This window comes from Chelonoidis abingdonii, chromosome 2 (genome assembly GCF_003597395.2).
Source record: "Chelonoidis abingdonii isolate Lonesome George chromosome 2, CheloAbing_2.0, whole genome shotgun sequence".
Taxonomy (NCBI): Eukaryota; Metazoa; Chordata; order Testudines; family Testudinidae; genus Chelonoidis; species Chelonoidis abingdonii.
In genome coordinates, this window is record NC_133770.1 from 230,437,329 (window position 1) to 230,463,382 (window position 26,054).

Here is a 26,054-nt window from a genome sequence, read left to right on the forward strand (position 1 = left end):
AAAATCCTGGTTGGTGGCAGCGATATCAGATCCAAGCTGGGTATAAGCTTGGGGGAGGTTCACAGTAAACACTCAGATTTTGAACGCTAAGTCCAGATTTGAGACAGAAGTTTACCACAGTCACACCAAGAAATGACAACAGATGTCCTCTGAACTATTTATCTATCTTAGGGGTCCTCTTAAGTACATGGGACAAAAATGTAAGGTATACATTCAGACAAGGCCAGGGAAATAAGTTTGGTGGAAAAAATTTGAAATTCAGATACATTTTATCATCACTTACTCCATTGTAATTTAAAATCTCATCCTATTTACTGTTAAAATCTTTCCTTCACTGCCAGAATTGCAATGTATTCGTTTATTTTTAAAGCTATATTCAGCAGACTATGAACTGGTGATTAATCAGCATTTTTATTATCTATCCAAGATCTTGCCCCAATTTCTAAAGTATGTCCAAGATCTTTCCATTTCTCAAAAACCTCATTAACAAGAGAGATCTGCTACACCTAATTGCTAGTGATATTTGACTATATACTTCTGGAGTAGTCATTTTGATCTCTAGTAATTAAAAATCTCAACTAATTTAAAATTCAGGAGACATAAGGACAACTCTTGCTTATCTGTGGTTTGTTTTTAAAAATAGTTCTCCAGCTTTACAATCCTGAGGAAAATCTCAGTGGAAGACATCAGCAGTTCTTTCACAATATTTTCAAATTAATTATTTGTATTAGATGGGGGGAAACATCTTCACAATAATTGGAAAATGTTTCTCTCCTCAAAAAGTTTGGCTTTCCAGGATATTTTGAGATTGTTGAAAAAGGAGAAACATGTCACTGGAAAAAGTAGATTAAAGTTAAAATGGTTGAAATTAAAAAAAATATTAGCACATTCCATAGGTTTGCACTGAAAATGATAAAGAAAATATTTGTTGCCTTAGTGATTGGGATAATTTACTAATAATTTATAACAAGTTTTGGAAAGAAGGGTATATTTTTAATTTATTTACATCAGAACAGCAGGAATTTACATTTTGAATAAGAAATAGTTTGTATTGTTCTCTTAGCATTTATCAGCATTTTCCTCAGCTGTTTTTATATGGAATCAAATTCCAGTTTTACATAACAGGTAGACAAAGTACATGGAAGACTTCACTAAGTTTCATATTGACATAAAGGCATACAAAAATTTATGCATTTGAGTTTATTAGGTTACATTTACCAGTGACATCAGATCAAATTATTGGTCAAGTACATCTCTTGGTAATAACGAAACAGGACATGACTTTAGAAGCTTGTTCACTAGTACACTTGCTGCACTTCAGACTTCTGGCTTCAGAAAATGCCTGCTCAACCAGGTATTAAGAGTCCTATATATTGTTTCATGCTTTCATTCAGCATTTACAAGCCTTTACTTTAGAAACACCCCCATTAAGGACACTCCCATACTTTGTAATTTTTTTATTGAAACACTTTACTAAAATGGATGCCAAACCATTCCTGCAAGCATTTAGAAAAAAAGAGTGAAGGTGATGAAATTAGACTGCCTTGAAATCCATAGCTAGCTAACTTGGACGACAGCAGGCATAGCACGCTTGTCTAAACTGAAAAGACTTCTATTAATCCAGCAGCTCTTGTAATTTCTGTAAAACAAAAGCAGACCTCACACTTTAAAGATTAAGCTACCAGAAGAAACTCCCTACATTTAAGTTTACGTGAATGTAAGATGAACCCACATATAAGTTATATGAGTAATCAGCAATGTTCCAAATAAACACTGTTCATGAGTTTCAGATTCAGGTGTTTAAAACTGCACTAAGATTACAGTGATGTGATTTGTCCTGACATAAAAAATACTGCAAGAATAATTTCCTCAGATGTGTTAATTAGTACACAATATTTAAAGGAATACTATTTATGTGCCTTTGATGAATATTGAGGTTTCAGAAAGTGAGCAAAAGGCACACAGAACTAGTTAGACTTTAGTTTAGTTTTTAGTTTTCTTACTATAAGATTGGAGCTATGTACTAGTCATAATACTAATAGCATTAAGTCAACTTTTGATTTTTGTATATTCTTTCCCTATAGATTATGTCCCACTGACAATTAAGATTAAAATCCTTTACACCACCTTTACATCAAGGTGTTAAACACTTGAGAAGGCAGAGAATAGTTGATCCAGACAAACAAAAGGTCAGTAGGTTTTAATGCTGCAATAAGGCCACTCTGACATTTAGTTCAGTAGCAAGTAGTGAGACTGTCCAAAAGATACTGGTCATGTCACAGAGATGCACTTCACGCTGCTCTGTTCTTAGCAACTCATTATCCCAATGAACCTACAATGACTATGGCCCTTAAGGGGACCCAGGAGTAATGCAGTGATAGAGGGCACAGGGGAAATGAAAATGGTACAGGTGATGCAGAAAAAGCTTCAGTATTGAATGGGTGAACTGGTGAGCCAAGAATATAAATGGTAGCAATAGTTTATAATGCCCACAATACAAATAATTAAATGCCTGAGGGAGAAGGAAGATTGTTAAAAAGCTTTTTGCAGTCATACCTAACAGCTTTTTCCAAGACTTGATGAGAGATTTTGCTAAAGATGTAACCTCTTCATCTGTGCTTTGCTTGCGTATTGCATTCACTGACATTCCAATTCTTGTGGACTGCAACAGAAAAAGATATACATTACAATTTGTGAAAGACATTTAACAGATACAAAAAGCTAAGCTGCATTTTGACAATGCCAGGTAAAAATCTAAGCATCCAGTCAGTTGTATCCTTATGAAGTTGACTAAAATTACTTTAAGTTGCAAATCTTTACTGAACTGATTTTCACGAGACATCCTTCACGTTTATACTGATAAGATGAAACACATTAATAAACTTTTATTGATAGGAGCATGCAATCAAAAAAAAAAGGTTCACTTGGAACAAAATACATGTTTTATGGTTTAAGTAGGGAGGGTCGTTCAATGTATTAGATAGAGGTCCATTCTAAAAAAGGACAATAGAAATTGCATCACTCGATGTTATCCTATAGGATGACCTTTTTCTCTTTTTAAAAAAAACAAAACAGCCATGTTACCTTTAAACTTCCTTTGGGGCAACGTTAGTGTATTAGAAGTCTGCTCTCTCAGCACAGGATCCTATAATATTTCAGTACCCTTATTATTCACAAGACTGGTAAAGGCAGAGTACAAGAGATAGGTCAAGATGCATAGATATATCTGTGAACATAAAGAAATCCACCATTTCTATGAGGCTGCCTGATGACTGCTGTTCTCATTTTAGTGAGCCAAGAAACTTCTCAGGAACTAGTAATTTAAGAAACGTACATTTAAAAATGTCAATAATGTCCCCAAGGCTATTAGCAGGTAAGTATGCCCAGTGATCTGTGACGGGATGGGATCTGAGTTACTACAGAGAATTCTTTCCTGGGTGCTGGCTGGTGACTCTTGCCCACATGCTCAGGGTTTAACTGATCGCCATATTTGGGGTCGGGAAGGAATTTTCCTCCAGGGCAGATTGGAAGAGGCCTGGGAGGTTTTTCGTCTTCCTCTGCAGCATGGGGCACGGGTCACTTGCTGGAGGATTCTCTGCAGCTTGAGGTCTTCAAACCACAATTTGAGGACTTCAATAACTCAGACATAGGTTAGGGGTTTGTTATAGAAGTGGATGGGTGAGATTCTGTGGCCTGCATTATGCAGGAGATCAGACTAGATGATCAGAATGGTCCCTTCTGACCTTAAAGTCTATGAGTCTATAACTGTAACAGCATATTGTAGCTGCCAACAGATAAATCTCACTGTTTTCCATTTTGACTGGAAAATGGTTTTTAAAAGGCCATGTTTATTGTCTGTTTCCTTGCCCTCAAAGACAGCTTAAGAACTACTGCTCAAATTTCCCAGCCTGAAAAGAGGAAAGTTAAAAAATTCTATGAGAGTGTGTGTTTACAATGAAAGCTATTATGCAACCTAAATTACAGCAATGGCTTGCCAAAATTTTAAAATATTAAAATGATTTATAGATGTTTGCATAGTGTTAGAAATTTTGAATTTCATAATTATGATCAATTTAGTTTGGTGGGATTTTCACAAGCACTTAAGTGACTTCAAAGAACAAATCCCATTTACTTCCCATGAGATGTGCTCCTAATTTACTTAGACTCCCTAGACCAGTTGCTTTCAACCTGTGGTCCGTGGACCATAGGGGGTCTGCAGACTATGTCTAAGGGGTCTGTGAAAGGTGACTAATGAAAATAAAGTTTCATACCCCAGAAAAGGCATTCAATTTTTCTGATCAACCAAAAGTATGTCAATACTCCCACCTACAGGTCAAAGCCTAGAAGTGTTGTCATTAAACTGGGCATATGTGGTAGTGTCCTTTTTCTCACACTGCATTAAACACCGCGCCGAGGACACGCAACATTTATAGCTGAATTCTGTTCGGTCACTTTTCAGTTTAAGACTTCTATGGTAGGGGTCTGTGGACGACACATCGAATTTCCTAAGGGGTCCACACCTCCATTTGAAATTTTTTAGGGGTCTGCAAATGAAAAAGGATTGAAAAGTACTGCCTCAGAAAATCCCACCCTTCGGCAAATAGCTCGGAGAAAAGCTAAAATATTGATGGAAAGGATCCTAAGACATGACTAGCAAGAATTTTACTAACATTCTATCCTTTGTCTCATATATTGTATACACGATAAACTCATTTACTACTTTGAGGATACCTGCCTGTTAGTAGCAGCAATTAAAACTCCAAGTGCAACTGCCACCAACAGTGTTCGGAAGAGATTCTTCTACAATCCATTCCTTTTATAACTTAGCAGGTGGGGTATAATCTCAATTTAGCACAATAATTTGTTATTTCTTACTTTAATATACTCCCAAGTAATTCAGGGGTCTATCCATGTAGAGGAATATTTTTCCAATTTCCCCTCTTCCTCCTGCTCCAAAACTGAAACATCTGCCAAAAAAAATTTAATACAGTTTTCTAACTTGACTTCAGATTACTTTCTGCTAAAAAAATAAATAAATAAATAAATAAATAAATAGCAATCTTGTTTATATAACACTAGTCTGTCTTTACCGCCAAATTTTAACAAAGGTTGAGTTACTCTTATTTCAAGTCATTTAAGCCATTAATGCAATGTGTATTTCTCATATTGCTTTTAATAGGCTCACTTTTTTTGCATTCCTTTTTGTATTTTTGTCAAAGAAAAAGAGACCTTCAAACATCTTAGGATCTAGCTGCTATTCTATTTAACTCTGTAATAGCCTGGTATTACTATTTTTCTTCTTTAAAGAGAAAATTAAGAGGGGTTTTTTTTATTTATATTGGCAGTGTTACACATTTGTTCCTCTACCCCATGCCCTCCACCCAATCAAAATCCCAGTACCACATTTTTGTGAGCAATGAGGAATATGACGACTGCTCAAGTTTCTAACTAAGCAGGTGATTCTTGCAAGGTTTTAGTAAAGAAAACCCATCAAATAACCTCAGGCCTCAGAATTAGGAAATCTCAGACTTAAAAAAATGTGTGATTATTAAATTTTAGACTAAATGAGATGAGAGGCGTGCGTGGTAGAGAAATGTGTTGGTCAAAATGTAGCATGATATGGCTTATACAGAACAGTGATTAAAATCTTAACCTATCTGACTTCCTCGAAGTCTTAACAAATTAAGCACTTTATTACTTAACCAATGAAGTAAACTATCCACCATGCCCTCTTACGAAGCTATTCCAATCTTTCTCTCTCTTTTAGGAGGAGGAAAAAATGTGGTAAGGAGGAGTTTCTTTCTTTTACAGATCTCATAACTGTCTCAGGACACTGCTACAAGCATCAGGCAAGATAGGAGAGGCAGAATATATTGGACAGATAGCTGCTCCCTCTTAGGGAAGGATGGCACTATCAGCTCAGAGAGCAAAGAACACAATGTTATTTTGTTTGGTGGGTTTTTCCAATATCTTAACCTTATATGTAAGAAAAATCTTACATAAGAAAAATCCATGATTAAGTCAAATCTGAAACGTTAGTTTAATATAACGTTACAAGCAACAAGATGAGAATTATGAATTATGTTTTGGCACAACAGATTGGCATTTTTGGTCTTAAAGTATGGCATTTTCTTCTTTGATAATTTAAGCCAACGTACAGCAATAGAGAGGTAAAGAAGACAGGTTAGCAACGTACGTATCAGGTATGAAATCTATATTTCTTTGGAACTATGAACTGGAATCCCAGTCATCAATTTGTTTCATCAATGTTGATGCAGTTAAAACAAAGACCATGCTTAATCCACATGGACCTTGAAGGTCGCATGCAATAAGAGTGGAATTTGTCCTGCTGTTTTTAGTCAAAGTTTCTCCATTCCACCTCAGGCTTTCATTCATGGCCAGGTAGCTAAATTGGTGTACAGCGCAGCCATCTTCCCACCTCCTAGATGGCTGGACTTTGGCAGTAGAGCAATTTATACATAGTTTGTAAAGCACTTTTGGATCCTTCATAGACTTCCATAGCTAATAAAATTCTTTGCATTTACTATGTTAAGTGGCAAATATAAATTTTTTTTAAAAAATGGATGGTATTTTTCCTGAAAAGTTTAACTCAACCACGTTGGATACATGTAGTCTTTTCTCTGGAAGAGTAACAATATAATTTATAAGTGTACACCACAAAATATACAGGACATACAATGTGGCAAGGCTAGCACTGCCACTGAAACCTTAAAATTAATCAGAAAATGCAAATATTATCTGTGCAGCCTTAATGTTAAAGTGTCATTTGGGAAGACTGCATTTTACATACAATGCTTCTAATTTAAATTGTCACAGCAGTAGTGTGCATTGCAATGTCACAAAGGAGAAAGGCCTTCATTAGACTCTGGTAAAAATCTTAGCTGCCTATTGAGTTTTTCACAATTATCATACATACAATTATTTTAGCCCAAGAGCTTACTCACTGCTGAGTAACATGAAAGTTTCATAGTCCATCTGCTTTTAATCATACAAATAAAGTGTGGAAATTCTTTTAACAGAGTGGGAAAAAACTATTCGGCTTCATAACTCAGACATAGCTAGAAGGGTTTCCTTTAAACTTGCAACCACCAAAAATTCATTTTTTGGCCGAAACTAGATTACTGAAAAATATTCTATTAAAGTTATAAGCAAGTAAAAACAGAGTTATATTTGAAACTATCCTCCAACCTTAATTATAGCTCTTGCTACCAAGCGTTACAATTCTTAAATACAATACCATTACTTTCAAAGTGTTGTTTCCTCATGGGACAATGCTAAGAACTTTGCAGATTCTGGAAAATATCATCATCATCATAGATTTCCACCCCCCTCAATGCAAGATGACTTGTTGCCCAATTGAAGCCTAGTTTTCAATTAGAGGCATACCTGGATATAGGTAAAGCTCAAAAAGAGAGCTAGATTGTACATCACTCTCACCTCACCAGACACAAGGGGGAGCAAGGGAATATTAGGCTCCCCTATACTTACCTGCATAGCTGTTTAAGACCTACCCTATTCACCAACTTAGATACACGGAAAGCAGGAAGGGGCTGCGTACCCAACATATCCCCCCAGTGAATAAGTGGACGGGGCAGAGCAGAACTCTGGCACCACTCACTTATGATCTGATCAGTGGAGTTGACTAGATCCAAAAAGGGAGAGAGCATGCTACACCTGTAAAGAGTTGTAATAGGTTTCTCTCCCTCAGTGCAAGAGCACAGCAGATTTGTGCCTCTAATATACATCTCTGAAACACCCTACTAATAGACCCATATATAAAACAGAAAAGTTTTAAAAGCATCTGCAAGGGCTTGCTCCTGGACAAGAGCTAATCTAAAAGAGTTGCCATAAATTGGTGTGAAGGAAAAAAGACTGGTTATTTACCGCACAGTAACCATGGTTCTTTGAGATGGCTTGTCTGTGTGTATTCCAGTTACAGTGGTGCATGCAAACTGACATAAAGACTAAGTCTAGGTAAATGGACAATATATTTTTTTTATTATTTGCAAAGCAGCACAGGTGTACAGTACTTGACAGGCAAAGAGGCAGTTCCCTACCCCAAAGATTTTGTAATCTAAATGAAACCTTTTCCACTGCACTCTGATGCAGGGAACAGAGAATATTCTGGTGGACCTCAGATCTGCATCTAATAATCTCTTATTTTTGCCATTTAAAAGCTAATATTTAAAATATAACAGCAATGTAAAAAGTTTACCTGTAACAACTCAAGGGTCATAGGTATATTCTTAAGCTCCTTTAGCAAATCCAGTGCCCCAGCCTGTAAAATATGCATAAAAGTATTATTCAAAATATATTTTATTTCTAGACGGTTAACTTTTAGAACATTTAGCAGAAAACAAGTGATATCTCTTTAAAACTCCACAGTATACGTTTTAGTTCTGTGAAAGGTTCCAGATTGATAACTCTGAAGACTTAAATACTATTTATCCACAGAACAAACTTACAAACCCAAGAAAGAAACCAACAGGACTCCACTGGCCATCACTTACAGCCCCCAGCTAAAACCCCTCCAACGCATCATCAGGGATCTACAACCCATCCTGCCTGCTCCCACCTTCCGACTATGAAAATACAAAGGGCAGAAATCAAATGAACAAAAAAAGAAACAGACAGAACACGAAAACACAGAAAACAAAGCAAAAAAGAAAAAATCAAAATGAAATTGAGAAAGCATAAGCAGTGAAACAAGGACAAAAGAGAAGAGAGGAAAGGAGGCAGGGAAGGAGAGCTAAGAGGGGCTGTGCAGGCCAATCCTTCCCAGACAACTGCCAACCTGAAACGTTCCACCAGCAACTGCACACCGTACCATAGTAACTCTAGCTCAGAAACCAATCCATGCAACAACCTCAGTGCCAACTCTGCCCACATATTCTACACGCAGACACCACATAGGACCTAACCAGAGATCAGCCATACCATCACTGGCAATTCACCTGCACATCCACCAATGTAATATACGCCATCCATATGCCAACAATGGCCCTCTGCTATGTACATCGGCCAAACTGACAGTCACTACGGAAAAGGATAAATGGACACAATCAGATATCAGGAATGGCAATATACAACAACCTGTAGGAGAGCACTTCAACCTCCTGGCCACACAATAGCAGACCTAAGGTCTATCCTGCAGCAAAAAACTTCAGGACCAGACTTCAAAGAGAACTGCTGAGCTTCAGTTCTTTGCAAATTTGACACTATCAGCTCTGGACTCAACAAGACTGTGTGATGCTTGCCATTACAGAACCAGTTTCTCCTCCCTTGTTTTCACACCTCTACTGCTAGAACAGGGCCTCACCCTCCCTGACTGAACTAACCTCGTTATCTCTAGCTTGCTTGCTAGCATAATATACCTGCCCCTGAAATTTTCCACTACCTGCGTCTGACGAAGTGGGTATTCACCCACGAAAGCTCACGCTCCTAAACGTCTGTTAGTCTATAAGGTGCCACAGGATTCTCTGCTGCTTTTACAGATCCAGACTAACACGGCTACCCCTCTGATACAGAACAAACTTAGCACAAGAAGTGACACTGCAAGTTTTTCCAGATTCTTAACATCAATGTGCCTCAGCCTCAATCTGGAGGTACTATCTTGGGGATGAGAGCAGTTTAGTCCCACACCATTTAGTTTTTGGTCTCTCTATTAAGATTGCCAAGTAATGCCATTTGTGGGGGTGGTTACAGTCACATCTATATGTATACCTTGGAAAGTGGATTTACAGCAGACTCATTTCACTCAAGTTCACCAGACAGACATCACACAGCAGCATGTTTCAGTCTGTAATGACCTAGTCTAGATTAGAATAAGAAACCTGAAGATGAAAGGCTCTATATAGCCCATTACCAATCCTCAGGTACCAGTTCCTCTACCAGAAATATTTTTAACTGGATTTATGTTGGCATGGGTAAAATATCAGATTATATACATTTCTTTAAAGGTATCATACACAGGTAGCCAGATTACAGTACTTTACTAGATATAGTTGTAGTTTTCCCCTGGGGGTGGTGTTTACTTTTCTAAATCACTCAAAAGTTCTGCAAGTGAAAAAAGGTTGAATGAAGGCTTCCTTTCAAGCTGTATCTATCTGCAACCACTCAGGTCACTACATTCATCGCCATTTTAATACACAGAATCCCATGCATGTACTGCAAGTGGATCTTTCATATGAGACCTTAAAATGAGGTTCTGCACCTAAAAGTTAAATTGCAGAGCATGGATCCATACTTGTCTTAATCTCACTAAATCAAATCTAATCAGTTTACATGTGAAAACTCTCTCTCTCTAATGGACAACATTGCAACTCAACCTGGAATCTGAGTTCTTTCTGGTTCATGTATCACTGATGTAGATTCCAGGGATTTGGAGCGGAGTCCAGAGCTGAAGGGCAGAGCAGCTCTGGAGCAGTGGCAGTGCAGGTTTTTGCCTGGAGCTTGCTCCGGAGCCGGAGCACAGCTCCAAAGCCCTGGTAGATTCATCACCTAGTTAATTTTGTAGGTGATGCAAGATCTAGAACAGAATCACTCAACTAAGCTGCACTGAGGTTAGGCCTACTAACAACAGTTTAAAAAAAAATCCCTAAACTTTAATTAATACTGTAAACAAGTATTATTCTGAATACACTCAGGAAGCAAGATTGGCTGAATAAGGTGTCACTTTTAGTCACACTCCAGGGAAGATGGAAAAAAAAGTTCTCTCTGAGATGCATGGGCATTAAGGATTCCATTGCAGTTTTATCAAGGTTGTCTGTTTGTCCACACACGTTGGACAAAATCTTCCCCCCTCACCCTAATGCAGTGTACTGTGCCCTGTGCTAGTGGCTCCCATCCCAGAATGGCTGTGTTTGACTAGTATTCTATATACTACCAAAATTGTGGGTAACCACAGTCATTTATTTTATCCAGCGATACCCTGTATGCGTATGAACTCTTAATTGGTGCTGCAAAGGAAGAGCATGCAAAGTGAATCCTGAGCAAGTATCTCTGCCTAGTCTCCCCTGGTTCCTAACAAAGGAGAACACCTGTCCAGTGAAGTTTAGAAGATCTGCACTGTTGAAAAGAAGCTTCACAGAAATGGATCTCCAAGTTATGGAAACATTCAGGTATTTGGGGGGTTGTATAACGTCTTGTGTTTTCCTCAGGATGAAAAAGGTTATATACATGCCTCACCAATCTACTAGAATTCTTTGAGGGGGGGTCAACAGGCATGCAGACAAAAGAGATCCAGTGGATATAGTGTATTTAGATTTTCAGAAAACCTTGTCAAAGGCTCTTAAGCAAAATAAGCAGTCAAGGGATAAGAGGGAAGGTTCTCTCATGGATTGGTAACTGATTAAAAGATAGGAAACAAAGGGTAGGAATAAATGGGCAGGTTTCAGAATGGAGAAAGGTAAACAGTGGTGTACCCCAGGGGTCTGTACTTGGCCCAGTCCTATTTAACATATTCATAAACGATCTGGGAAAAGGGGTAAACAGTGAGGTGGCAAAATTTGCAGATGATAACTATCTTGAATAGTTTTGTAAGTCCCAGGCAGACTGCAAAGAACTACAAAAGGATCTCACAAAACTGGGTGACTAGGCAACAAAATGACAGATGAAATTTAATGCTGATAAATGCAAAGTAATGCACATTGGAAAACATAATCCTAACTATACACATACAGTGATGGAGTCTAAATTAGCTGTTACCACTGAAGAAAGAGATCTTGGAGTCATTGTGAATAGTTCTCTGAAATCATTCACTCAATGTGCAGTGGCAGTCAAAAAAGCAAAGAGAATGTTGGGAATGATCATGAAAGGGATAGATAAGACAGAAAATATGATATTGCTGCTATATAAATCCATGGTACACCTTGAATACTGCATGCAGATGTAGTCACTCCATCTCAAAAAAAGATGTATTGGAATTGGAAAAGGTTCAGAAAAGGACAACAAAAATGATTAGAGGTATAGAACAGCTTCCGTATGAGAGAGATTAATAAGACTGGGACTTTTCATCTTGGAAAAGTGGCGGCTAAGGGGGGATATGATAGAGGTCTATAAAATCATGAGTGGTATAGAGAAAGTAAATAAGGAAGTGTTATTTACTCCGCATAATACAAGAACAAGGGGCCACCAAATGAAATTAATAGGTAGCAGGTTTAAAACAAACACAAGGAAGTATTTTTTCATGCAATGCACTGTCAACCTCTGAAACTCCTTGCCAAAGGGTGTTGTGAAGGCCAATACTATAACGGGGTTCAAAAGGAAGCTAGATAGATTAATGGAAGATAGCCATTGATGGACCTATTAGCTAGGATGGGCAAGAATGGTGTCCCTAGCCTCAGTTTGCCAGAAGCTGGGATTGGGTGACAGGGCATGGATCACTTGATGATAACCTGTCTGTTCATTCTCTTTGGAGAACCTGCCATTGGCCACTGTCAGAGGACAGGATACTGGGCTTGATGGACCTTTGGTCTGTCCCAGTATGGCCGTTCTTATGTTCTTACATGTAAAGTATGATAATCAGCACCCAACATTCATTAACAAATCCTTTAATAAATTTCTTGTGATACAAATTTTATATTACTAATTATCCTAAATTCCATGTGTTTCATTTTTTTGAGGGGGGAAGGGGAAGGGAGCACAGGGAAAGGAAAGAAGGCGAGAGAAGGCCAGACTGTATCTCACCTCTGTACTCATGATTCAGAAGCTTTAAAGAAGCAGCCTTCTGATTCTGCCCAACTATACACTTAACCACCATCTCCAAGCAATTCAGTGTTTTTAAATGAACTCTTTGCTGCTAAGAAACGTCAGATTGGCTGGCTTGGAGGCCAAAAGACTTTTTCTGTGGTTACAACACAGCAGAGGTAGGAAAGTATAGTCTGTCTCCCATGCCCTCTCATTGTACCTCCTTCCTGAACTGGAAAGATCTCCAGGAATTTAAGTGTACTTGAGTTTTCCTATAGAGTTCAGGGTCTATTCAGTTTTATTTTTGGCTAGGACAAACAGCCAATTAGTGCAATTTGTAGTTTGTGATGTAGACACCAGTCCACTAGGCACTAGACAGATCAATTAATTTCAAAGACTGAACAGTTATTAGATTCTAACAACTGTCACTAATAACCTGGATGTACAGCTACCCAGTCCCTATAACAATTCACTTTTTACATTATACCCTTGTTATTTCTCATCTCCTTTGGATTATGGGCCATTTATTTTAACCACTGATCCTATATATTTCTGCAAGTCTCCTCCTTTCTAGACACCAAGAAAGAAAGAAGGGGTTATCTACCTGTACAGTGCTGTAGCAAAGACACCACTATATCAATGGAAGAGCTTCTCCTGTCAGTGTAGTTGTAGTGTCTACACCTGGGGTTAGGTCGGTATAACTAGGCCGCTCAGGAAGTGTGAATTTTTCACATCCCTGAGCACTGTAGTTGTACTGATGTAAGTTTGTAGTGTAGGCCTTTGACTGTTTAGATCTCCTCCCTGCATTTAAGTAAATCTTTATCAAGCATCGCTTACTCTGCTCCTGTGAGATGTGGTTAGACAGTGGCTGTTCTACAAGGCCAAGTACATCACCTTCCCACTGCTCCCAGACCATAGCTGTCCAGAGCTGTATCCCACAGCATGCTCTCCTCCTCGCTCGTTAGCACAATCCCACTCTTCGCTCAGCCCAAATCTCCCTTTCCCACTTTGAGTTTGTTTACTTTTATTACAGTGATGCCTGCAAAAATAATAATATTGACATGTTTAACTGAACATTTAACTTTTTACCCCTCATCTCTTTGCTTACAAAAGTAGAAGTTTTGTGCAGCACAACCAATATAACTATAGAGGAGTAAATTGGGTTTTATTTTGCATCTACCCATTATCAACAAAATGGTTAGCTAAGTTCTGACTGCTGATTAATTTAGTGGTGATGATTAAGGCTTCGTGTTTGTCACAGAAGTCACAGATTCTGTGACTTTCCGTGACTTATGCAGTGGCAAGTGCACCTGGCCTGGGGGCCACCAGAGCAGCTTCGGCAGCCCCTTGGCCAGGCGCACCAGCCACTGCTGGGGCAGTCTCAGCCCCCCCACACACATCTCCAACAGCAGGAGTTTGGGTGTGGGGAGGCTCAGGGCTGGGGTGCGGTGCTTACCTGAGGGGGGGGAGCTCCCCAGAAGAGCGATAGTAACTCCCCTGCCTCAGCTCCTAGCTCCACATGTACCCTCTGTCCACAGGCACCACCCCCACAGCTCCAATTGTCCATGTTTCCCAGCCAATCGGAGCTGCAGAAACAGCACTTGGGGGGGAGCAGAAGCAGTACATGGTGCTAGGAGCTGGGATCCCTGCTTCCCAGAAGCCAGGTAGGGAGCCTACCCCCAGCATCCATGGCACCCTCCCAGGTCGTGACTCCCCCTCTCCAACCTGAGCACCCACAGCATGCCCTATAGCCTCCCCCTGGACCACCCTCCTGAGCCACACCTCTCCCAAGTTTTAGTCAGGGGCATATAGTAAAAGTAATGGACAGATCACCAGCCATGAATTTCTGTTTACTGCCTGTGACCTGTCCATGACTTTTTCTTAAGAATAACCATGACTAAAACACAGCCTAAGTGATGATGCAATCAGCAAAAATAAATCAAGTTTAATCTAAAGCCCTTACAGAAAAATATTTTGACATGTAAACACAGAAGTAAAACACAGTATTCCATGATGTAATGGGCCTGGTCACTTTTCTGACTATAACCATGAGAAAGCAGTATTGAAAGAGGCACCCAAACCAGTAAATACTGTGTAGAGAAAGTGTTTGCTTAAGATCACAGAATATGTAGGTTGGAAGGAACCTCAGGAGCTCATCTTGTCCAACTCCCTGCTCAAAGCAGGACCAATCCCCAATGAAATCCCCAAATGGCCCCTTCATGGATTGAACTCACGACCCTGGGTTTAGCAAGCCAAGGCTCAAACCACTGAGCTACCCCTCCCCCTGCAAGATGGCTGGATGCAGTTCACCAATTTCCTACTCTTCCCATCTACTTTGCAATGTTATCTAAATACTATTGCTAACTATGTTGTTTATACCTGTTATGATTCATCCCCTCCCAGATGTGCCTCTCTCTGAATCTTTATTAAAATTACCCAAGAAATTAACTGATTTAAATACTGGTACCTAGTATTCTGCATTTCCATACTGCCTTCCATTCTGTGGTCTCAAACTGTTTTACTAACATTAATTAATTAAGCAATCTACAACCCTCAGGAGGTAAGGGCATATTATTCCCATTTTACAGATGTGGAAACAAGCAGAGACTTCCTAAAGTCACACAAGACATATGTGGCATTGTCAAGAATAGAAGAATCCATGTGTCTTGACTCTATCCTGCCATCCTCTGCTTTAATCAGAAAGCCTTCTTCCTCTCTATTAATTTTCTAATATTAGTTAACTGCACTGAAGCTACATTCTACTTGCCACAAAAGGCAAATTTGTTCTGAGCTTGTCATTTAGAAGCCAGCACACTAAACAGATATAGTTTAATTTTATTTTAAAAAAGGGAGCAGAAAAGAATACACAATGTAAAAAGTATTCCATAATAAATACTAAAGTTATATAAAAATATAGAAGAAAAGAGTAGTAACATTATTAATAAATTGTTTGGAACCTGAAACTTCTTGGAAAATACACTTTCCTGAAATACTATAGGTATGGCGAAAAGTTCCACTAGCCATTCTTAAATAGTGGGGTCTAGAATGATTTCTAAACACAAAACTTACTAAACTAAAATAAGTGCAACAATATTTAATATTAAAAGTCCTACAGAAAGACAATTTGGACAATTATTAAATATTTGCTAAAGATTGTATTTTTGAGACTGAATGTATCCGTACCTTAAAGCATTATTTGCATAAAATGTTGACCACAGACTATCCAGAGGCCTCTTAAAAAAAGCCCATCAGCAATTTCCCAATTAAACAGGGTTTCATCAGAAAACTCCACAAAACATTTCAGCTTCAAAGAATTTTTGTTGAACCAAAGGTTGGATTTCAATGGAACCCTGCCTGCCGGACAGTTTCCACTAAAAACTTGCCTGGAAGGCTACTGGGAACCTGAGGCTTCCAGAGTCCATTGTGCTGGGACAGCCCCTCTATGTGGGCTGCCCCAGTGCCTCCAGTTTCCCTCCTCCTATGGCACCCCAAACATATGGGCGTAGCTTTTCCAGCACGTACACAATGGCGTAACATTCTTTTTCGCTGATTGACCAGTGGTTTTCCCTCTCACAGAACTCAGGATGGGGAGCTCCTGGGATGCACTTGTCATTCCTTCCTGCATCAATTTTGCGTTGGGGGTGTGACGTTATGAGTGTAATATAGTTTCTCACTGAAAGGTGACAGGGCCAGAAAGAGTTAATTAACTCACAGGCTGACCTGACCCATAGCCGAACTTTAAAGACTGGTTAGGAAGATATGTAAATGAATAGAGTTTTGAAATGCAAGTCTGCATTGTTAGAGGTAGAAGGGTAGATGTTTGCTCAGGTCTTATGATCTAAGCAAACAACACAGTAAGGAGGCTTCCAGGTCCATCACTCTCAGGCAGCTCCACCATGTGGACTCCCTCAGAGTCAGGGACCCTGGAAGCCTTGGCAACTGCTAACTAAAACTGACATAGGACCGTAAGTAGTGGTGGGCAGTAGTGAACCTGATAAGAATGTCAATTTCAGTTAGCAGCAGCTGAATTCCCAGGAGGCACACTTCCTTTCAGAAACTCCATATGCATGTGTTTCTAAAACTTTATATTTTATTTTTAGAATTCTCATTTGCAGGAAAATCAAAATCTCCCATGAAATTTAGATACCAAATTTTGGCTAGCTCTGTTCATAAATACAATATGAAACCACAACACTAAGGAATGTTTGTAATTATGCAGAGTCTTTTCATTTCCTAAATTTTGGTATGTCAAATATCTATTTGTCATGGATTCATGCTGCACAAAGGATAGGGACTTGCAAGTTGTGTGCGGTGGTCTGTTTATTTTAGATCTGTATATCAAAGACAAAAGCAGAACCCATGAGGATAGGAATACTCTCAGATCCTCTTTGCACAAATACTGATTGTGGGTACTGGTGGAATACAGCTAACAATGTGCTAGGGAATGTGCACACGAACTAAAGAATTTGCAATTAACATTTCTATCAGATCCAACTTTCAGTTTTAAAAATAGTTTTCCTGTTTTTTGCTGAATGTCTCAGTTGAAAAGCCCAGAAATATCAACTGAGAGCTTTCTCAGACCCATGCTCCCCACCTCTCTGATTAGTACTAAGTGTTAACAAAAGAAAACAAAAATCAAAGTCTTTTGAGAACAGAATTAAAACATTCTTGTCAGGTTTCACTGCCTTGGTATCTGTTCTATAATAGAGTTGGCTGCTCAGTCAACTCATAGGACTGATCTTCCAAGAAATACAGGGTAGAGTATAAATCCCTGAACTTTTAGGGTTTTTTTGTTTTGTTTTTTTAAAATCTTTACAGGCCTTCTTTTTTCTGATTTGAAGCACAACGGAGGGTCACAACTCAATTCCTCACCCCGCAAAGGTATGTCACCTGGGAAACTTCTGGCCAACTTTAGGCAATTTTCATAGGCTGGGGATGAGCAAAACTGGCGGTGAAGTTGTACACTGGACTGCTGGTATTTCAGATATCATTGAAAGATCTAGCTTCATACATGTTTTCACATAAATAATGTAATGTATTGAATTACACTTAAGGCAAAAGTTTGAGTAAGAGTCATCAGCATCTTCTTCTGGCGTTAAGATGTATGTTAATGCTGTACTGTTAGAGTTATTCAACAATTTCTTGGAAATTATTTTAGCATGAAGTCACTACAACCCTTCCTTTCTTTATGCTACACTGGAGGTGGGGGAAAGAGGGGATTGTAACACTGTACCTCAAAGAAGCACTGTGGAACCCCCCTACTAACCACTGTCATATAATTATGATATGTTTTGTACAAAGTATCATTTTAAGTCTTGATCAGTTGAACACTAATATCCTGTTGATTGTATGTACTACCATTGTATGTGAATTTATGAAGTATTGCTGTATATACTGCTGAAATAGGTTGTGAGATTGGGAGATACCCACAGCAAGCCTTTCAGTTGTAACAAAGGAGGGCCAGACAGACCTTGGTGGCCCATCAGAAAGAATCCAGTACCTCAGAGGTTTCTCAGAGAAGGCACATATGCAGGGCCGGATTAATGCAGGGGCTTTAGTGGCTGCAACCCAGGGCCCCAGGCTAAGGGGAGCCCCAGCACAGCAGGGCTCAGGCAGTCTGCCTGCATGCCGTGGCCCCATGCCACTCCCAGAAGCAGCCAGCTGCTGGCACGTTTCTCTGGCCCTGGCAGGCTCCGCGCATTGCCCCCACCCCCAGCACCATTCCCTCAGCTCCCATTGGCCAGGATCTGGCCAATGTAAACTGCAGGAATGGCGCTGGCAGGCAGCACATGAAGACTCGCTGTCCCCCTCCCCCAGGAGCATGCAGAGATATGCCAGCAGCCGGTTGCTTCCGGGAGCGGCATGGGGCCATGGCATGCAGGCGGGCAGCCTGCCTGAGTCCTGCTACGCCACCAGCCGGGAGTCACCTGTGGTAAGCGCCTTCTCAACTGTACCTCGCACCCCATCTTCACCCAAACTCTCTCCCAGACAGAAACTAACATAACAGCTGTTCTAAGGTAAGAAGTAGGCTATTTTGAATTAACTTAACTATAGTCTACATGTTTTAAGACTGAAATGTAACCACAGAACGTCTTTGTGTTAATTAAAAGGCAAGTTTAGTATAGCATTAATAGCCTCGATGCCACAATTGTGATAATTTTGTTTTAAATTAGGAAAAAAAGACTTTTATACAGGGGCCCCACAAAATCTAATAGCCCCAGGTCCACAGGAGAGTTAATCTGGCCCTGCTCATACGCCATGGGGGTGGACTAATCCATGTCACAGCAAGGATCTTTCTAGCAGCTAGAAGAAAGTATAAAAGAGTGGCAGTGACAATCAGTTGGCCTCTCTTCCCCTCGACCCCATCTCAACACCTCGAAGATCGTCTGGAAGGAAGTCTAGTCTGAGTACTGAGGAACTGTAAAGTGCCTGTAACATCTGTTAGGATTCAAACCTTGCTTACTCTGCTAGTGTCAGAATTTAGATCGCATTTCTACTTTTATTTCTTAGGTAACCAACTTTTAATCTCTACGCCTGCTAATTATAAACATTTCAAATCTATCTGTAGTTAATAAATCTGTTTTGTATTTTACCTAAAACAGTGTGGTTTTGGTTGAAGTGTTTTTGGGAGTCTCAGCTCAAATTACAATGGCTGGTGCAGGTCCACCTTCCTATGAATAAAGTGGTGAACTAAGTAATGAGCTTACACTGGTCAAGCTTTTGATCAGTGCAAGATGGTACAGTTCTGGGATGGGTTTGGAGCTGGGGGGAAATTGGTTGAAGCCTCTCTACTGGTTCATGAGTGGCTGGGAGATCATTCATATAACTCAGTTGGGCGTGTCCCTGCTGTGGATGGCTATGTAAGTGCGGTACCTGTCAGAGGTTCGTAGCTTGTCACAGCATCACAGTGTGATAGGGACACCCCAGGTTGTTGGGTTTGGAGGGCTCAGAGGTCCCACAGTCCAGGTTACACCTCGAGGACTCCGTGACAGGAATAACCCAACACTATTTCTGTTTTAACATAGAGCTAATGTACGAAAGAGGTCGAAAACCGCTTTATCAGAGCAACTATTCTGTGAAATAGTGACAATTTTCTGCACAAAGAAAAGCAGTAGTTCAATATTTTAGGTGGCTCTGATAACTGGTGAAAGGACCTACACTTACAATCTCATCTCAGTCATGCACAGCCATCCACTTGAAATGGCAAATAAACTTTTGAAGTAAGTTTATTCCTATATAAATCTTTAAAAAACAAACATACTCCCTTTTCACAATTGCTTTGTTAACACCCTCAATAACTGAGAAACAAGTCTCAATATCTAGCTAGTGCAGTTTACAAACAAAAAAAAATATTCCCACACAACTCACCCAGATTAATCAAATCACAGTCTGAGGGGAAAAGTCTGCATTGACTAATTTAAAAGTTATGGGTTATAAAACAAAGTAACTTTTTAAAGGAATACCTATGTAAAATCAGTTACACAGTAATGGTCTGTTCTATTAAGCGGAGCTACAATTTAAATCTAGTAAGATTAAATACTTCCTCTTACCTTTTCTTCTCTAAACTTACTCAACAGTCCTTGGTTTTTGAAAATTCATATACGCAACACCACCTCTGCCCACATGCTCCTACACATTTCAATAAGGACATTCATTACACTGATGAAAATATAAAATAAAAATAAACGGTACACATTTTTAACTAAGGCTACAGGTAAGGTCCAACCGAATAATGAATAGTACATTCAATTTAATTACAATCTTATTGGAGGAACAATATAATGTATCTGCGATGGGTGTCAGGTGTTGCATGTTATAAAGTGTAGTATTTCAATACAATCTTGAAACAAAACTACATATTAGTTTTGATTAAGCTGAGCATATTAGTTCAGCACAGCAGCAATTTAACAAGCCAATTTATTATTTATAGAACACCAATAGTCTACCCATGAATAAATGGATGTCCATGTTGATGTTATACTTTTCAATTCATCACACGTCAAATTCCAGACAACTGGGATACTACAGCTCAATGTTCTGTTATGAGCCACGGAGAAAGATTTTCAGTGGTAGGTTAAATAAAATCATCCCTTCCCATCTGTTCTTTGACAAATTAGGGCTCAAAAAGTGTCCTTGGAAATGTTTGCACATAGACATATACGTCAGTCAAATCATTTCCAGTTGCAGCAATGCATCAAGATTTTATTCAAATACTACAAGGCAGTGTTTTTTAAAAGGGGTACTGTCAGCATAAAAAACAAACTGACTAAAAGATTTTCCACAAAGAGCAGTTCATGCTGTGGAAAACTAGGTAAATATGAAGTTTCTCTCAGAAACTTCGTTATTTGTGTGTGAGAGAGATCACTTATCAATTAAACTTCATCCTCTAATAAAATTATAATCGTGTGTGAGACAGCTTGGTAAATTTCAGGAATGGTCTGTATAGTATGTCATTAATTTAGTATTCTGATTATATTGCAGGGTCAAGTGAGAATGTACTGCAAGATTTGAAAACACAGTAATACTAGCCAAGAGCAACCACTCACAGGAGTTAAGTCTTGGCTACACTGGAGAGTTGCAGTGCTGTAAAGCCACCACTAGCGCTGCAACTACCACACCGTCCACACTTGCAAGGCACATCCAGCTGTACTCTACCTCTGCCTGGGGAATAACAACTGCAGCGCTGCTCTGCCAGTGCGGCCACCAAAAGCGCTGTTATTGGCCTCCAGAGGTATTTGGAAGTATCCCAGAATACCTGTTCAGCCACTCTGCTCATCAGTTCAAACTCTACTGCCCTGGCCTCAGGTGACCTGCCCTTTAAATGCCCCAGGAATTTTTAAAATCCCCTTCCTGTTTGCTCAGTCAGGTGTGGAGTGCAATCAGTGAATCTTTCCAGGTGACCATGCCTCCACACACCAAATGAGGGGCAGCTTGGAACAATGGCAAGTTGCTGGACCTCATCAGTGTTTGGGGGGAGGAAGCTGTGCAGTCCCAGCTGTGCTCCAGCTATAGGAATTACGATAACTACAGGCAGATATCAAGGGATATGATGGAAAGGGGCCATGACCGGGACGCGCTGCAGTGCAGGGTTAAAGTGAAGGAGCTGCGGAGTGCCTACTGCAAAGCCTGTGAGGGAAACCAACGCTCTGGTGCTGCCCCCACGACCTGCTGTTTTTATAAAGAGCTGGACGCGATACTTGGGGGTGATCCCACCGCCAATCCGAGGACCACGAAGGACACTTCAGAGCCGGGGGGGGGGGTGGAGGAGGAGGAGGAAACCGAGAGTAAGGGGAGAGTAAGGGTACTAGGATGGGAGGGAGACACCCCGGAGTCCCAGGAAGCATGCAGCCAGGAGCTCTTCTCAAGCCAGGAGGAAGGTAGCCAGTTGCAGCAGCCAGTACTTGGTGAAGGACAAGCAGAGGAGCAGGTTCCCGGTAAGCAGCTTGTATTTTCAGGATGGAAATGTTTCGGGAGAGGAGGGAGGGTGAGAGCTGCATGCATGCATGCCTAGATGTGGAATAGCCCATTGATGTGATCTATCACATCGCAGCAATCGGCCTCGGTAATCTCTTCAGAAGTTTCAGCCAGAGCGTGGGCAATGCACTTGCGGAAGTTTCTTGGGAGAGCCACTGTGGTCCTTGTCCCAGTCAGGCTAACGCGTCCACGCCACTGTGCCGCAAGGGGTCGGGGGACCACTGCTGCACACAGGCAAGCTGCATAGGGGTCAGGGCGGAATTCGCATTGCTGTAGAAGACCCTCCCGCTCTTCCCAGGTGACCAGCAGCTGCGAGATATCTTGCAGCATCAACTCCTGTTGAAAATGTTGGGAGAGTGTTCAGTGTAGGTGCTCCCTGCAGATGTTTGCTTTCCCCAATGCACAAAAACCCCAGTACAGCCCAGAAGCAATCAATCAGTTCCCCTTACTCACCATTTCGGGGCTCCTGTGGGTTATGTGTGCTCTCTTTGGCATGGGAAAATTATGCTATTGTGAAGACGGTAAACTCCTTCACTGTGTGGGAATAACTGTCTGAGATATAAACAATGTTGCCAATGTTAACTGTTGCCATTTTTGCCTTTCTACAAGCAACCTTGACTTCTCGGATGCCCGTATTATCAATAGCTGAAAGACTCCAAAACCTCTGGAAGAAGCCGCAAAAAAGCAAAGACCACCTGCTGCAAGCAGTTATAGATCACTCTGCCAGAGAGAATCAAAAACTGCAGGACTGGAGGGAAAAGGAAAGCAGGATCCACCAGAGAAACGCAGCAGCCAGGAAGAAAAGCACAAAGCAGCTGATAAGCATGCTGGCACGCCAAGTGGACTCTATCCAGGCGCTCGTAGACATTCAGACAGAGCACTACCATGTCAACCACCCCCTGCCCCTGTGCAAAAGCTCTTTCCCTTGTGCCCCAATGTCAGCTCCAAACCCCCTTCCCCAGCATCCAGATTCTTACCACCACCACCAGCTGCCTCCAACACCTGTAGGTTCACCAACCAGCCCTGAGAACTACGACCCTTACCCTCTGCACTCAACCCCCATCACCATGCAGTATAGGCATCCTGAAGTGCAGCAGTCATTGCACAGCACTCCAGACAGGACATATTCAAACCTGTGACGTCAGTTCCCACCCCACCCTCCCTGCCCTTTCAGGTTCCAAAATGTTGTCTGTCTGTCAAGAAAGTTCTTTTCTTTTCAATAAATGAATTCTTCGCTTTGAAAACAGTCTTTATTATTGCAGAAAGTCAAAAGATACCTTAGCCCAGGAAAGAAACAGGCACTGCAAATCAGCTTAGAGAAACAGATTCCTACTAACACTGTAACCACTGCACTTCACTCCCGTGCAAGGCACAACATTATTGTTGGTTTTCGGCCTCAAATTCCTCCCTCAAGGCATTCCTAATCCTTGAAGCCCTGTGCTGGGCCTCTCTAGTAGTCCTGCTGTCTGGCTGTGCAAATTCAGCATCCAGACTTGAACTTCAGAGGTCCATGCCTGACTGAATCTTTTACCCTCCCTCACAAATATTGGAGGGTAAAGCATGCAGATAACTGCAGGGATGCTGCTTTCCCCCAAGTCTAGCTTCCCATACAGAGATCTTCAGCGCCCTTTAAACAGCCAAAAGCACACTCCACAGTCATTCGGCACCAGCTCAGCCGTAGCTGAACCGTTCCTTGCTCCTGTCAAGCTTCCCTGTATAGTTTCATGAGCCAAGGCATTAACAGGTAACCAGGTCCCAAGGATCACAAAGGGATTTCAACATCCCCTACTGCGATCTTCCGGTCTGGGAAAAAAGTTTCTGCCTGCAGCTTCCTGAACAGGCCACGTTCCGAAAGATGCGTGCATCATGCACCCTTCCAGGCCAGCTGTGTTAATGTCAAAGAAACACCCACAGTGATCCACAAGCGCCTGGAGAACCATAGAGAAATACCCCTCCGATTAATGTACTCGGATGCGCAGGTCGGGTGGTGCCAGAATAGGAATATGCATCTCATCTATCGTCCCTCCACAGTTACGGAAACCCATTTTGGGCAAAGCCATCCAACATGTCCTGCACGTTCCCCAGAGTCACGGTTCTTCTTAGCAGGATGCGATTAATGGCCCTGCAAACTTGCATCAAAACGATCCCAACGGTCACTTTCCCACTCCAAACTGGTTCCTGACCGATCGTAGCTGTCTGGAGTGCCAGCTTCCAGACTGCAATAGCCACCCGCTTCTCCACTGACAGGGCAGCTCTCAATCTCGTGTCCTTGTGCCGCAGGGTGGGGGCGAGCTCAGCACCCAGTCCATGAAAGTGGCTTTTCTCATCAAAAGTTCTGCAGACCATTGCTCATCATCCAGACTTCCATGACTTGGTGATCCCACCACTCAGTGTTTGTTTCCCGAGCCAAAAGCGCGTCCACGGTGCTGAGCATTCCGTGAATGCCAGCAGCAATTTCGTGTCGTACACATCAGGAGACTCGCTATCATCGTCGGACTCCTCATCACTTTGGATCATAGGAATAGCTCAACTGCCAAACATGATGTGCTGGCGAGACTCATCAGCATACTCCTCAGCAGTTCGGGCTCCATTTCCCACAGAAATCGTGCTGCACAGCAAACCGTTGAGAGAGTCAAGATGGTGCCAAATGTGGACAGAAAAAGAGGGATTAGTGAGACGTGAAGCGATGCATCATGGGGTGTTGGGACAGGAAGCAAATGACCCGAACCTCCGCCCCCTTCCCACAACCCATGGCACCAAAATGGGACGAGGTGCTCTGTGAGATGCTCCCATATGCATTACTCCCACAGTGCTGCAAATGTGGCCACACTTGCAGCGCTTTTCCTACACAGCTGTACGAAGACCAGCTTTAAACTGCAGCACTGTACATCTGCAAGTGTAGACAAGGCCTTAGTAAAAGTCGTCTCTTGTTAAGAGATGGTCTCTCTTCAAAGGTTTTTACATAGAGCGTGGTGGTGTTCTGTGGACTCTGCAAGTAGTCACTCGTGACAGTGACTCTCTTCAGAGGTGTCCCTAAGGCAGGTTTACTGTACCTTACAATTTGCAAAAAATTATTAAGGAAACAATGAAAAGGAAACCACTGAGTTGATTCAGGCTCTTCCTGTAATTGAAGGTAGTATGTAACTATCTTGTACTTATTGTCCTGGTACATACATGTGCATGTAGAATGAAATAAGCAGGGAGCAGAAAAAAAGAAACATCAAATGAAAAACAAGGGGGAAGAGAAAAAAAAATTGAGCCTATTCATTCTCTCAGAAAATTTCAGTCAGACCCAAGTGTTAAGATGAGCTCCTGTCCTCATCCTGTAAGAACTTGCCCATACCAGTATTGCCCTGGCCTCTTCTTTTGTCATCAGTGTTGAACGCATTCTAAAACAAAATATGCATCACCTCACCTTTTGGGGCGAAGCAGACTTTTAGGCACCTGCTCACCATGGTGTAAACTTTGCTTGTGCCAACAGAAACGAACACACACAGGTTTTGGGCTCCGTCCCTTATGACACTTCTGTATGTCTAGTGGTACTTAGGTCGCCCTGCCATGTGCAGGCAGGGAGAGGAGAAAGAAAAACGAATCCTGTGTACTGTGTACACCCGTCTAACCAAGCCTGATCACCTCAAAGCCTCTCTCTCAGCGCACGTGTTCCAAACAGGTTTCTACGTTTGCCGGTCGTTATGCGTTGGTTTGTATTTGTAAGTATTAATTAGTACTAAATGCTGCATCTTTGTTTATAAATATTGTTAATAGATATTTTAGTCATTGTGTGTTTTAAGTTTTATTAACTCTATTAGCTAATCATACGCTGCTCCCCTATCCCTTGTAACTATCCCCAATAAAACTTTAAATTGATTAAT

General features: G+C 41.1%; 2 protein-coding genes across 3 annotated transcripts in view; one reads left to right on the forward strand and one right to left on the reverse strand.

Moving 5' to 3' along the window:
- Positions 1-26,054, reverse strand: part of TCEA1 (transcription elongation factor A1) — a 63,998-nt gene that overhangs the window by 35,760 nt on the left and 2,184 nt on the right. Inside the window, exons 2-3 of one of the 2 annotated variants that reach the window (XM_032774697.2) lie at positions 8,237-8,299; positions 2,557-2,662 (exon numbers count right to left, since the gene is read on the reverse strand). In XM_032774697.2, coding sequence (XP_032630588.1) covers positions 2,557-2,662; positions 8,237-8,299 — 169 coding nt within the window. Of the gene's footprint in view, positions 1-2,556; positions 2,663-4,875; positions 4,953-8,236; positions 8,300-26,054 lie in introns of those variants that run through there. The other variant, XM_032774698.2, reaches the window with a different exon arrangement.
- On the forward strand, positions 21,652-23,321 carry LOC142046433 (uncharacterized). The gene is made up of 2 exons (XM_075063401.1): positions 21,652-22,142; positions 22,792-23,321. The coding sequence occupies exons 1-2, from the start codon at positions 21,755-21,757 to the stop codon at positions 23,319-23,321; spliced, it is 918 nt and encodes a 305-aa protein (XP_074919502.1). The 5' UTR covers positions 21,652-21,754.

What these genes read in the sequence shown, in the direction of transcription:
- LOC142046433 (XM_075063401.1), top strand. Translation starts at nt 21,755, where the DNA reads ATGATGGAAAGGGGCCATGACCGGGACGCGCTGCAGTGCAGGGTTAAA. An exon ending in AGCAGAGGAGCAGGTTCCCG is followed by an intron (nt 22,143 to 22,791) that starts GTAAGCAGCTTG and finishes CCTTTCTACAAG; the next exon opens with CAACCTTGACTTCTCGGATG.